The sequence below is a fragment of the Lytechinus variegatus genome, chromosome 12, assembly GCF_018143015.1.
Source record: "Lytechinus variegatus isolate NC3 chromosome 12, Lvar_3.0, whole genome shotgun sequence".
Classification (NCBI taxonomy): Eukaryota; Metazoa; Echinodermata; class Echinoidea; order Temnopleuroida; family Toxopneustidae; genus Lytechinus; species Lytechinus variegatus.
In genome coordinates this window covers 1,858,643-1,874,425 of record NC_054751.1, presented here as the reverse complement: position 1 = coordinate 1,874,425, position 15,783 = coordinate 1,858,643, and the positions used below count along the sequence as shown (strand labels likewise).

Here is a 15,783-nt window from a genome sequence, read left to right as displayed (position 1 = left end):
GAAGAGGAATTTTTTTACTATCAAAGTTATGTCGAGATCTGGTGTTGGTGCCGCGCAGCGTTTTGAAAAATAGTATCTGGGATATCAAGAGTTTGAAATTCGATGCGCATTTTCATGAAGCCACGTGCCGGTGATTGTAAGAAATCTACTTTAGTTACACGTCAGAACGTGATGATGCATGAAAGTAAAGACTGCAGCTGCGCTTGCCTGGCTGTCTGACTACTATATGCAGTCGTAAATGGGAGACTGGACAGGTGCGGATGGGAGCGATTTTCATAATGAGAGTCGCTTGGTACTTGGCAGTTTAAGGCAGTTGCGAGAGCAATTCCAAAGCACATGAGAGCGGAATTGCTCATCGCCCCCGTGTGTTTTCAACCCTGCCTCACATACACATAGCATATGATGCACCACGCTGTACACCGGGGTACGGCGTTGTGCAGCGCCATTTCGTGTTGTAATAGTGGACAGTTACATTGTTGTCATCATGCAGTCCTTCACGTTTATAATTTAGTGGAGCTCAATAAATCGCTCTCCTTATTTTTTTGAGGAGCTCAATTGAGCTCCTCAGAATTGCTCTCCGTGAGGAGCTCAAATCAATTCATTACAATACACAAGGCTCGACATTAGCGGGTGGCCCGTTGGCCCGGGGCCACCAGAAATTCACCTCGGGCAACCACTATTGAAAAAATATTAAGTTTTGGTGGCCCAAATCGGGCAACCAATAATTTTCAAAGTAGCGCAATTTTAATCTCGATTTTGCACGCATTTATCAACTTTCTACAGTTGAAATTGCAAGCAAATTCGTCATGCGCCCTTTTTGTTAATCTACACACAAAAATTGCATAGTCATGACAGTATGAAGGCCTACCACTACAGCATACAGTATATATTCAGCCGGCTGCGCCGGCAGTCTGGCGTGGGTGAGTTTGCATGCATGAAACTACTGCAGCTAGCTAGCTGTGCACTAGCAGACTATTCAGACTCAGGGAGCTGGGATACGAAATGTTACTGCTAAGAAGTCTTCCACAGAACTTTGAAAATCTACGTCAAAGTCACATTTTACACCAATGAAATGTCCTTCTACAGTCCATATTACTAAATCCTGAATATTTGCAAGCATTAAAAAGAGGAATTATGACCTCACTTTTGACTCAGAAAGATTGATTTCCAAATGCATTAATACACATAAAACTCATAGGTGAGTACATCACAGTCCCATGTGTGCATTTGTATGTATGTTGATATTTGGTTTCTTTCGAAGCTGTGTCGTTTCTAGCCAAAAATAAACAGACAGCTTCTTTCTTTCTTGTTTATAAATGACTTCTTAAACCACTCGTAAGAAAGTAAATACTTTGGGAAGGCATTTCATTGATATGAAATGTGAATTTTTCCATCATTTTGTCAAATATAGGGAAGGACTTTTCTCACTGTTTTTCCAGATATAACTTATGCCGTTTTCTTTTTTTTTCTTTCATTTTTTTATAGTGATTAAACCATTTATACCCCTTACCATTGAATATGCCTGATTAAAGAAAATGTTTCTACTAATTAATGATAATAATAATTTCACCCATTTTCTATCAATTTTGTCTTATTCATTTTTCTTTCATTTTCTTTTGTATTTTTTTCTAAATTTTTTTCTGTTCTTTTTTTCTTTCTTTATTTTATTTCCTTTGTTGCATTTCACTTATATATTTTATAATTTTTGTTTTCTTTTTTTCAATACACAATTTTAAACATTTTTGTTTCCCCCTCTTATGCATTCTAATTTCGCAGCATATTTTTCTGTGATTTTCTCCTGCTATGATATTATATAGTATATAATACCGGGAACAATACAATTCTTTTGTTCTCTTTCAATCATTTCATATTTACAATGATAGAACAATTTATATATTACAACAAATCAATAAGCAAAGTAAAATAACAGCAAGCATGATTTACATACAAGATGTACAAAGTGGAAGTAACTTAGTGGTAGTGGCTGCAGAATTAATATTTCAGAAATTTGTTTTATTCATTTTTAATTGATGTTTTTCTTTATATTTTTTGGGCCACCAAACTTTACTAACGGGCCACCAAAAAAAATTATTTGAAGGTTTTGGTGGCCCGAACGGGCCACCTCCAAAAAAAGTTAATGTGGAGCCTTGCAATACATGTATGATAAATAATAGATTTTTCTTAACATTGTATATGCAATAGCTGTGTTAGCTATTAATTAATCTGTGGTGAAACTAGGCCTGGGTCACGTCAATACGTTTACAAGATGTCGTACACGCCCCTGCTAAAAAAAAAAATTGCTAAAATTTCACATTTTACATCTTTAAAATTAAATCCATGAAATGGCCTTCTTTTTTCCATAATTCCTTGAAATTACTTTGATTTAGTTGAAAACTATCAGAAAAATGAAGAATATTCACCACTTTCCCGACTCTGATTTGAACTCACCTTGGTTAATATTGTAGTCCCACATGTAGACTTCCATGGTGTTGCCATGAAAATCTACATATGGGACTACATGGGACTGCAATATTTACCGAGATTAAATTAAAATCAGAGTCGGGAAAGAGATGAATATTCTTCATTTTTCTGATAGATTTCAACTAAATCAAAGTAATTTCAAGGAATTATGGAAAAAAGAAGGCTATTTCATGGATTTGAAGATGTGAAATATTAAATTTTAGCAATTTTTTTTTCAATTTTTTTTTTTTTTTTTTTTGAGGAGCGCGATTTTTTGCTCTCCTTATTTTTTTAAGGAGCGCGGTAGGAGCGCCGGCGCGATCGCGCTCCTCAAAAATAAAGGTCTGGTCATGGTGATCACGGTCGTACGATCGGTGCGACAATCATGACAATGAATGGGGACAACGATCACAACGCCTATTTCCTTTCTTTGATACAATCTAGTGCCAATAATAGTAAACAAATTATGTTATACTTAAGAATTTAAGTATACTTTTCGACAGCTAACATAAGATCAATAATGACAACTACAGGTATCATTATTGAACAGTGAAGATTAGAACAGAACATGAAAATTAGAATAAAGTTATCATTTGCATGCATTAATTGTTACATAAGATCACTAAAAAGAAAAAAAAAAATCTGTACAAAACATTAAAATATACTTGTACACATTTTTTGGTAACCCAGGGTACAGTGCAAAAAATAAAATAAATAATTCAACAAAATGGCGGATTATTATTTGGTACCCCAGGGTACCAAATACTGCATCATATACAAAGACTTAGTATACATGAACATAGATCAATACTTAGACTAATACACATACTAATATAGGCTACTTCAGGTACATGGCAAAATTACTACATTCCTCGCGAATTAGATTGTGACATATATTGACAAATCTATGAATTGGCTATAGGCAATCTCAATAGAAAAACCTGATATGACGAACTCTGACAGAGCAATGCAGTATATATGCATGATTAAATAAAACTGATTGTTTGCCTTGCAAAAGACAGAAAATAGAAAATAGAGAAAAAAAATACTTTTGGCAACAAGAAACTACTAGGGTTAGCTTGTGAAATAGTCGACATGTTGATGTTAGCTGTCAGGCTGTGCTGCATTCAATATTTCATAAAACAATTTTCAAGTTTTTATCAAATAAATTAAAATTATGATAAAGATTCCTCAAGTCCAAATTCAGTTCTAATTTGATTAACTTCATCCTATTCGATTTGATGGACAAAATTGTAAAAGTTAGAACATCCAGCAACATAAAGTGACAACAATGAATTATTAATAATATGAAATTTGATAATAAAAATATATAGCAAGAAATAAACAATGTTAAACATTTAATGAATTTTGAAACAAGCAAGACAAACTGCAATGCAAAACCATGCGTTGAATCATGTAAAAAAAAATGGCTCTGGTAAAATGAAAAATGGTTTTTAATTTTTTTTTCAAAATGGCTCCCTAAAAAAAAAAGAAGTGATTTCAACACTGTTGAGTATATAGTAAACACACCAATACTGTGCTATCTACATGTACATTTATTATTTAAAAAAACAGATTTCAGCTCGCTACTCTGAACTAAAATTTCTCTCTTTTTTCCCCAATTCCAGGATTATTGGAACACAGTTTTTTTCATTTGCAAGATCCAAATCTACAAATTTTACAGATTAAAACGTTTGTATAATCAAGCTCCATCATGGTGTCCACTAGAAGAACATCTTATCCTGAGCCTGGTGAAGACCAGACAGAAGAGGATACCAAGACATCAAAAAGCAATGGCATGGTTGGCATCATCTTCATCTCATTAGTCCTGGATCTGTTAGCATTCACAATGATACTTCCACTCTTCCCAACCTTGCTTGATTATTATGGACAACATGATGAGGTATTGTTTATTAAGGAGTATGGTGTTATTTCTTATAGCTTACATGCAAACTCTTGCTTTTGGCAGTAGTCTACTGGTTTTCATCCATTTTCCCCACCTACCGTTTTTTTTATCTTCTTACATTGTTAGAATTTACCGCTTTTAACAAATCTCATAGCCGAAACATATTTTCACTAGGTTTTACTAAAAATATGTGATTCAATTACTGTGATATGCTCCCAACTCTTTTTTCTTTAAGGATATACTTTGAACTGTGATATTTCTGTCCTGGCCCCCTAAAATTTCTATATTTTGTGAGGGATGGCGATGGTACGGCTAAAAAATATTTAGTCAAGAGTGTTGCTTGAGAGAAATGGTAAGCCCAAACCTATGGCAATTAATCGTTTCAATATGAAAATCTCTAGCCAGAGGTTATTTTGCATTCACTGAAAAAAATTGCCCCCTTTAGAGGGGTATGAGCAAAGGGTAATAATAACTACGATCAAAATTGTCCATAAAAGTTTGATTAACAAACACACCTACCTTCATGAAAATAATTTTGACTTTATTCTTAAGTCATTGATTCAAAGCAGTGAGGTTCCCTGGCAAGGTTCAAACAGATGCCAAGCAAACTCAGTAATATTTTGTTTCCGCTGCGCGAGAGTGAGAGCTTGCGTTGTGGTTATAGTGCATGTTATTCTGATGTTATTCATTTTATTCCCCCCTCCCCAAAAGTCCCATTATTATATTAAATTACTGCCCGCATGCCAGCTTATTTTTTTATTTATTTGCTTTTCATAAGATACCGTACCACCACACACGCACGACACGACATGTTTCCGAGATGGGAGAAGCGTCAGGTAATATAGCTAATATGGCGCAAAAGAGGGCACGCATCCCGATAACTATTACAAATCCCCACTGTTAGTTTTTGATCCGGAGATCTGTCACCACCCAAAGATTAATTCATCTATAAAATCCCAGAGTGGATTCCATCCGGGGAGGAAGGGGGGGGGGGCACTCAGTGTATAATGCATAGTGGGTATGTGCCGCGGAGGGGACCCCCATTTTTACACTCAAATTTCCGTTCCAAGGCATAGGAATTTTTGTCTTATTGAGAAAAAGAACAAAGAAAACCGCTCCAAGGCATAGCATTTTCTTCATATCGAGAAGAAAGAAGAAAGAAATCCCCTCCAAAGCTTCGCATATTTTTCGTTACGCCGTTCCGGTCGCATCGATCTGCTACAAGGAGCTGCAATTTTGGTGAAAAGCGGCTGTAGAGCGCTTTTCGACCATCGCCTCAGTGTAAGCGCACCCGGCGGAGTCCGCCCTAGCTGCATCAGGCACGACTGCCCGTTCCATAGGGATGCATACGCACTCACAGAGATACGGAGATCCGTTCCAAGGACCCCCGTTTTCACAAACATTTGTAGTTCCGAACCCCGTTCCGAGGACCCTCCTTTTTACAATAAGCCCGCTCCAAGGTCCCCGTTTTTTGCTTCGCCCGTGGCACACCCCTACCACTTTTTTGGTTGAGTGCACCCCCCCCGGGGAATTCCAACCTCTTATATTTGAAATATTGTCATGACTAACATATTTTACATGTACCTCAATAAGAAGTAGAAACGTTCATTTCAACCATTGTTTTGGAAGCATTTTACTTCAACCGTCTAAACTTCTGGGGGATCTGTCAGGTCTCAGGTTGGGTTAGAATAGCGGCTGCCTCTCCACTATCCACAGTATGGCACCATGTTATAGGGAGTCATCACTGTCCTGTCCTTGGACACTCCCCCTGCCTGCAAAAAAAAAAGTTCAGGGTTGTTTGGAGGACACCTAGTGGCATCCCTGTTTATAACAACTCATCTTACATTTAACAAAGTTTCACTTTTCCACACTTATCAGTCTCAAAATTGGTGATTTTGAGCCAATATTGGTTTCCTCACACATCATGTTCACTGCCGATTCCAAAACATCTAAACGCAAATTGCAATTTACAATGCAAAACACTCCGTCCCTCGGATAGGATGATAAATGGAGGCCCTGTGTAGAGGAGAGTCACCACCTTTGCACGTTAAGAACCCACTGCACTATTCGTATAAGTGTAGGGGGAAACCCTGGTGTAGTGGTCCACCTGCATTCCCCCCAATTAGTTATATCGGGAGGAGAGACCTGCGGGTCATAGAAATTTAGTTCGCTTTTCGCCTCCCAGACACAGGTGACGCCAAACAAATAATAATAATAAAATACAAGAAACTGGTAAATTGAATTCAGATTTCAGATCAGATTTCTGATGTAGCACCCAAGAAAGGGTCACTGGTTAGTAGTCATATTAAAGTCCTGCATAACTTTACCAAGTTACCACATTTCTAAAGAATGTCCCTCGTCTTCAATATATTTTTGGCTATTCTTTTAACTTATGAACCTTTAATGTGGTTCTAATTTGCAAGGGATGTGGGGGGGGGGGGGGGGCTTTGCTCTTGTTTGATTAGACTCTTGTCTAATAAATAAATAGATAAATAAATAGGTAGATACATAGATGTGGAGCGTTGTGGCCCAGTGGATTAGTCTTCGGAGTTTGAAACAGATGGGTCGTTGGTTCGAATCCCAGCCATGGCATAATTTCCTTCAGCAAGAAACTTATCGACAGTGTGCTGCACTCAACCCAGGTGAGGTAAATGGGTATCAGTAGGAAATAATTCCTAAAAAGCTGTGTGCGCTATGAATGCCTAGCTTAGCCGGGTAAAATAGGAGTGCCTTGAGCACCTAACAAGGTGGATATGTGCGCAATATAAATATCCTATATTATTATTATTATTATCATTATAGATAGATAGATAGATAAAATAAATACAAGATATTTTATTTTATCTTTACAAACATGATGATTACAAAGAAATTTGTTTTCCACTGGAATGATTACATTAGGCATGCATGAACAAAACAACACAATGAAACAAATAAATTACTTAGGTACGAAGCAGATTCAATGAAACATTTACAAAAGATTGAGTCGTCCAGAATACTTACCATAATTATCGTTATTCAAATATTATTATTAATAATAAGCAAAGCAGAAGAATCTGGATGAAGAAAAGAGGGATAAAGAAGGAAGAGTGATAAAGAGAAAGAAAGAATACAATTTGAAGAAAGGGGGAGGGGAAGAAAGGTGTAAAAATTTAGTGAAGGAGAGAAAGGGAACAAAATAAGAAATAGTAGTAAACAAGAGGAAGATTGTTAAAAAAACCTAGAAAAAATAACTTGAAGAGGATGAGTATTGAAATGAAGAAGAAAATGACAAGTGTTGGTATACAAATAGCCAATGATGTGAATAGAGCGTCTCTTTCACCGAATGCGAAATCTCGCACCATTGCAAGAATAAGACTAGATTTTAATTTGTCATGTGGACGAATTAGGTGGTCTGTCCTTATTCTCGCCATCATGATCATTATGGTCATGTTCATGCAGATCAATATGATCATCATAACAACTGAATGTTCATTATTGATAAAATACTTGTGAAAGACGGGAGATGATAAAGCACTGTGAAAAAGGTCTATTTAATTTATGACAATACATGTGATATGAAAAAAAGTAATGATTATAATCTGTTTTATCTTGCTAAAATTTTACTTTTATGCCTTTTAATTGTCATAAAGGATCATGTACGAAGTGGTAAAAAGAAAAAAAAATGAAAAAATCGTCCTGTTCACCACAGGAATCGAACCTGGGACCCCAAGGACGCTAGTCAAGTGCGTTATCCATTCAGCCAAGATATTCCCAAAATTGATTACATGTTCCCATAGAGATTACATGTAAGCAAATTTGAGAATTACAAATCCAATTTTGCAAGCAACAAACGGGCATGATCCCGGCATCTGATAAAAAATGGAGGGAATATATTCAAAAGCTTAGAATCTCTGGTACAACATACTAAAAGCTCAGGAAATACTGGTAAGAAAAAATGGAGAAATGGCCCAAGAAGTAGAGGAATGTAGAATCTAATTTTGAGAAAAAAATCATGTCCCATAGAGATTACATGCAAAATACATGTGTTATGAAAAAAAGTAATTATCTGTTTAATCGTACTAAATTTTAACTTTTATACCTTTTAATTGTCATAAAGAATCATGTAAGAGTAGGGTTGCAAAATTCCCGGGAATTTTCGCGGTGGAAACTTTCCATGGGAATAAACGGGAATTTATTGGGAATTTTGGGAATTTTCGGCAATTTTCGGGAATTTTCAAGAAGTGTTGGGAATTTTCAAAAAGTAGCAATTTTCTGATATTTATATACATGAATTGAAAGGATTATTCTGGCAGATGATGCTTGATTGTGCTTTGTCAGCAAGTTTCAAGCAAAATATAAATGCTAAGACAGTCAGACAAGGCAGAATTTCAATGAATTTCATGTAAAAGTTGATTTACTGTTTTACTGGTTGAATGGTATGAGCGATGGCAGTACATGTACACTGCAAATGCTTTACACTAATGCCTCTTATACCCCTTTCATAAACCCAATTATGCGGCTAATAGCAGCATAATTTGGTCGTAAAATCGGAGGAGGACCACAGTTATCCGCATTATTTTGATGCTGCAATTATCCGCAATATAGCAGCATCGAGACAAGATTTTGACTTTATGAACGCATTTCCATGGAGCGGTCACAAGGTCACCCTTTTCCAACGCAACCGCATCGGAGGGGTGTGTGCGGTTGCCATGACGATTATCCTCCTTTTACAGGACGGGCGCTCGTAAAAATAGTGCGGAATATTTTCGGAGTTTATGAACGCAATTTTTATTGAATTATCCGCATTACTCTTAGGCGGCTAATTGGAGGATAGGTTTATGAAAGGGGTATAAGATATTCTCATCTTTTTGCAGATGAGAATCATTATTAATAATAATTATGGCATTATTGTTGTTATTAGCATTATATTATTATTATTATATTATCATCTATTTCTGATTTATTTCTGCATAGCAGAAGTGAGAACTTTGTGCAGTTTGTAGCGTTAATTTGATGAGTATTTAGTTTTCTGGCTCAAGCTTAAAGTTAACTTCAGTTCAATTAACCCTCTTAGAAAGAAACATAGTATTTTTAAAATACTAGATCAAATTAAATGAAACCGATATGAGATTGTCATTTAATGACACAAAAGATATGAAATTGATAACAAGTTTCTCAATCTCAATCAAGGTCAAAGGTCATTTGAGGACAACAAACTTTAATAGTGCATTTTTCTACCTTTGCGAAAAATTATTCATCTTGATTGTTTTCAAAGTCACCCATTATAATAATGTTATTTCTTGCCCCCCCCATGTTTTCGGGGGGCATCTCAGAAATAAATTAGTAAATAACTGTTTTTGTTCCTAGACCTGATTTTCCCATTTTTTTTACTCAAGCCAGTGCCATAGCTGCTGATGGGATTGGTCTGCTGTGCAAACCTAGTCTGCAGGCACAGACCCTGATTGAAACTGTGATCAAAAAGTGGGTCTCCATGCAAAGACTAGCACATAAAATCTTGCTGTTTTCTGAGCGTTAGGGCCTTCTGTACACAAGGCATGAGTAGGCTGCACATTCAGACCCTTAACTTGAGTGAAGGCTTTGCACAATAGACAAGGCCAAACCCTTCACTCAAGGAAAGTTGTCTGAATAAGCAGCCTAAGGTTTCTGCCAATGACTTGTGTACAGAAGGTCCTTTTGTTCAACAGAAAGTTGTATTCGTGCTAGTCTTGTATGAAGTCCCACTTGTGGATCAAAGTTTTAATAAGGGTCTGTGCATGAAGGCTACATGTAGGGAGCAGTGTTCTCTTAATAACATGCTGTTATATAATGGCAGGTTCTCACATAAAAAAACATTGAAATTTAAAGAAAAATGAAAAAAAGTGTAATGCAAAGTATTATTTTTTTCATGTTGAATTGAAAAGCTTCATTTTGTACATAATGCTCCATCATGTTACTACATTTACATATACTATAATGTATTTGATGAATATTTTATACCATGGGCAATTTAAAGAATGAAGAATAGTATAAATACAAATGGAAAATATGATATTTTAGGTTATCAATTTATAATTTTGTATTTAAAAATAGAATTTATCACTTTTTACAGAATTTATCACTTTTTGTGAAAAAATGAAAATTCCCAAAAATTCCCAAAATTCCCGGCAGCTGAAAATTCCTGAAACTTTCCATGGAAATTTTCCAAAATTTCCGGATTGTTTCCAGCCCTTTGCAACCCTATGTAAGAGAGATGGTAAAAAGAAAAAAATGGAAAAAAAATCATCTTGTTTACCCTAGGACTCGAACCTGCGCCCCCGAGAACGCAAGTCAAGTGCGTTATCCATTGAGCCATGATATTCCCCATAGAGATTACACATAAGCAATTTTGAGAATTGCAATTCCAATTTTGCAAGTGAAAAACGGGCATGATCCCGGCATCTGATCAAAAAATGGAGGGAACACATGCGAAAGCTTAGAATCTCATCTACAACATACTAAAGCTCAGGGAAAACTGACAAGAAAAAATTGAGAAATGGCCCAAGAAGTAGAGGAATGTAGAATCTAATTTTGAGAAAAAGTCATGTCCCATAGAGATTACACGCAAAATGAGGAAAAAATGACATGCCTTATTATTTGTAATTTTTCAGGATGATTTGTTTATCAAAATGAAAAATAAAGGCAATAACTCAGAAAGAGTAAAGACTCAAGCTACATCATATCGAAAATTGGGTGAAAATTTACCAATATTCACGGAGTTAAAGCCTAATTGCATAATTATTATGACGTCATATAACAAGGAAAATGGGTATTTTGACTTCAGATGCCATTTTGATGATGTCATGATCAAATTGAGGGACAATGGTGACATGAAATCAAATGTACAAGTCAAACTCTATCGATATATGAAAAAAAAATGGGGGTCAACGACTATTTAAAGAGCTACAGTGAATTTTCAATGCTTTTGTTTTTTTTGCCCATGTATGGCCTATAGTGAGAGCTCGCGCACACGAACTGCAAACTGTAACGGGTGTTAATTTCGTTATTAATGGTCGCAGAAGGTTGATCAAGGTATCAAATTGCTCAGAATTATATTATCAATGCAATGATATAAAAAGCGCGTCATGACCTTTACATAACCTTTGATGACATTGACAGTTGACCCTTGACCTGAAGTTAATGTTAATGTGATGTAAATATTTTTAATTTTTGATAATGAAGATAAAAAAAAAGATCAAATTCAGAATTTTACAAAATGGCGCGTAGATGACGTCATCATGACCATATGACCTTGAAAAGCTTAGTATGCCGTCTCAATGATAGACTCGATATATGACGAAAAAATCAGCAAAATTGATTCAGCCAATTCCGAGGAAAGTTGGCGACAAACTTAGATGCGAAAAATAAATAATAAAGAAAATTCTGACGAAATTAAGAGGTTATCTGTAAAAGACAGACCACCTAAATATTCGTTATTTGTGTTGTACAACACCTCAGAATTTAGCAAAAATATGAAAAAAACAAAGAGGTTTCCCTGCAGTAATTTATGAAAAGGGAGCAAAAATAGTTAAAGGGAAAGCAAAATCCTAAAAAAAATCCTGCAAAAAAGTGCACATGACCTTTTGCAGCATTGCGCATTTTTCCAGCAGGCTTATACGCGTATTGCACCTTCATTATTACTGAGCGCAATGAATTAAATCACCTTCTAAAGGCGCTGTCACACCTTGGCGTTTTAGACAGCGTATGCCCGACGTATGAGGACGTATGAGGAATTTGGCGAATACGCTAGCGTACGTCGAATACGTTACGGGTAAGTTTTGCATACGTTAAGAGTACGCTAAAACACGCTGGTATACGTCGTCATACGGCGAGGTCGTCGAAAAATTTTGTGGAAGCACAAAATTTTTCGACGTATGCCAGCGTATGGCTCATACGTCCCTCATACGCAGGCCATAAGTTGTAGGCAAGTTACGCGATCGTTGATACATGTTGACACACGTTACTCGTAAGTTACTCATAAGTCGATGTACGTCGAGAAAATGCCCAGCGTACCCTAAAACTTCTAACCTATGAGTAACGTGCTTTGAACAAATGTGTAACTTAACTCCAACGTATATTGACGAATGAAGACGTGCTCCGGACGACCACAAAACTTACTGAACGTGTTTATAACTTACAGCTACCGTATAATGGCGTATTGACAACGTTTATCATGTTTATAGGAATTGGTATATAAAGGTGGGGTTCACAGGAGTTTTCTTCGGCATGGCGGTGGTGTTGATAGGTGATGTATCGTGCGGTTATGATTTGAATAGTCGAGCTGCAGCCTTTTTATAGGCTACGACACGTGTTCGTCAGCAATACGCTGCCCCGCGCTATGCGTAAGTTAGGCTATCGTAGGGCATAAGTTGTGTACGCCAGCAATACGCTAAGCATTCGTTGGAATACGTTACTTATAAGTTAACGAAGCGTTCGATATAAGTTACTAATACGTTATGTATACGTCCAACTCGTTATGAATACGCTAAGTATACGCCCAGAGTTGAAAAAAACAACAAAGTTCAGCGTATGCCGACGTTTTAGAGAAATTTTGATACGTCGGGCATATGCTATCTAAAACGCCAAGGTGTGACAGCACCTGTAAGCTGTGCAACGGTACTTTTTGGACGGTACATTTTGGATGGTATGTCTTTTGTGCAACGGTACAAATGTTTAACATTCAGCCTCCCATTTGCTCGTGTTCAACAAGTAGGCGTTGTACAATATTAGATTATAGCATGAGGAAATAAAATCCATACCATTTGAGCAGGATGTGACTTCTGGTTTTGTACATTGACTTTGCTTATCTTGTGGTTGATTTTGGAAATAGGAGGAAGTAGGATATTGGGATTCGGCACAATATAGTTTACAAAGGGAACCTCACCAAATATAAGTTTGAATGTTTATTGGTCTAGTTCATAAAACTTGGACATAACAGTAATCAGGTATCATTGAACATCCTGTGCGAATTTCAGGTCACATGACCATCGTCAAAGGTCAATGAACTTTGGCCATAATTGGGGTATCTGTTGAATTACCATCAAAAGATTATGAATCTGATTCTTGAAACTTGGACATAAGAGTAGTCAAGTATCTTTGAATATCCTGTCCCAGTTTCAGGTCACATGACCAAGGTCAAAGGTCATTTAAGGGTGTGATTATGCTTCCATTGCGAGTGCAGAATCAGCGTTTTCAAACGTTGGCGATCGCCCCACCAATGAAATTATTGGGGGGGCAAACATATCGTTTTGCCCCCCCAATAATTCCGCATGTGCTATATAAAAATAAAGTAAGATTGTAATGTTACACAGAAATCAGCAAGCGAGATTGAGATACACAACTCGTTCTTCGTCTAAAATCGTGCTCAAAATGTCCACTTTTCAGATTGGAATTTCAAAAAATTTCAGCTCGCGCTTCGCGCTCGCATCATTTCTGTAAAAAACCCATACTTTCCATGATTAAATAGGTGAATATGGTCCTGTTTTCAGTTCTTAACCTCAAAAGAACTCCCACATCGATTTGCAATAATCTTTTGTTGGATATATATCTTGTTCTTTATTAAAAACGTCCATTAAAATCAATTTTTTTTCAGATCGAAATATCAAAATTTTCAGCTCACGCTTCGCGCTGGCTGGTGAGATATATATATATATATATATATATATATGTGTGTATGTGTGCGTGTGTGTATATATATATATATATATACATATATATATATGTACACATATATTTAGGCATATGTGTGTGTGTGCGTGAGTTTGTTTGTTTTGTGTGATCGAGCGCCTTTGGAAAATTGATTCATGATTTTGCCCCCCCAATCTGAAAAATGGATCGACGCCCCTGTGATCATGATCAAGGTCAAATATCAATTTGAATGTAGTATTGTATCATTATATGAATGGGTTTTTTTTTGTGAATAATTATATTATAGTAGTTTTCAGTCGCATGATGCAGGTGAGACCGCCAGAGGCATTCCACTTGTTAAACATTTCTTTAATAGTGGCTGTTATATTGAATCAGGTAATGCAGGTACTGCCAGAGGCTTTCCACTTGTTATGTTTTGCGCATTTGTGCAATATCAGTGTCAAATCGTAATTTGCTCTACATGTAGGTCTAATTCACATTGATAATCACCAGTGCACTAACATGAAGAGGATGCTGTTGAGATCACAATGACAGTCACAAAATAATCACCGTATGGGTAGGTGATATGGGCAAACTTAGCTGTCTTTCAGAAGCAAAGCTGAAGAGAGGTAGCCAGTACATTCAGCTTGCCGAGAAAGTGATAGTTTTTTTCATCACCCAAAATTAAGAGGTGATTATGTACATGCTTTATATTCCACATCAGGAACCACTATAAACTAAGGACTGATATCCATTTGGGAGGGTTTCCATTTACTGACACCCCAACACCTCTGACACCCCTTTTCCCCATTTACCATTGTACATGTAGTGAAATATTCATTAGTTCCTCATGTATTTTTTTTTCAAAAAGAGGCATTGCCAAATTCCCATTCTTTGATTGGCTTTTATTGAATATCCTTTAGTAGCCATTTTTTGTTTTCAAGTCATCGTGGCTCAATCATCTTTGCTTGCTTTATGGGCTTAAACATACGTGTGCAAGTAACGAAAAGAGATCATTGATTACTCATTTCTAACTTTTCTTGCTAAAAGTTAAACGAACATGAAAAAGTTTATCATTTTCTTTGTGCAATGAAAAGGTGACAGTCAACGATATGAAGAAGAATTGATGGCTGATTGATATTCAAAAGCAATAAAAGCCAATCAGAGACACAGAATTTGGCCACACCTCTTTTTGATGAAAATTACATGAGACACTAATGAATATTCACTACATGTACATGTATGTGTACAAAAGTGAATGAGGAAAAGGGGTGTTTCTTACTTAGTTTCCTTTGAAAAAAAATCCATTGAGACGATTATGCATGTTTCAATGCTAGTTTGTAAATAAACTGCGGAGGCATCTAGATCTTGCTCCAGTAAGATTTATTGTGACCTCACCAAAGAATTTTACGGTTTCAACAGAACAATTGAGGGACAATGCACTTATTTTGTGCAAAGTTTGACTGCTAGTACACTGCGTGCGCATATCTAGACCTTGCGTGATGGGAGATTGATGGAACCATAAAATGAAGGGGTTATGATCTCTTTATTTGGGGTGTACTAACACATTTTAACCTTAATGTGGGCTGAAGTGAAACCCCCAAGTTCAAACACTGACTGATAATTGATAGGCAAAGTAACTTCTATCATGAGACTGACTATTGACCAATCCTATAGCAAGATGCTTAATATGAGGAATAAAGAATTCTAAGCCGATGAATGTTCATAGATACACACAGTGAATGTACTTGTACAATTTGCCGAAGATTCAC

General features: G+C 36.4%; 1 protein-coding gene across 1 annotated transcript in view; it reads left to right on the top strand.

Annotated features, from left to right (window-relative positions):
* LOC121425223 (major facilitator superfamily domain-containing protein 10-like) overlaps nucleotides 1-15,783 on the top strand; it is an 87,191-nt gene that overhangs the window by 14,294 nt on the left and 57,114 nt on the right. The window contains exon 2 of the mRNA XM_041621233.1: nucleotides 4,089-4,363. Coding sequence (XP_041477167.1) covers nucleotides 4,175-4,363 — 189 coding nt within the window. The 5' untranslated portion in view covers nucleotides 4,089-4,174. The remainder of the gene's footprint in view (nucleotides 1-4,088; nucleotides 4,364-15,783) is intronic.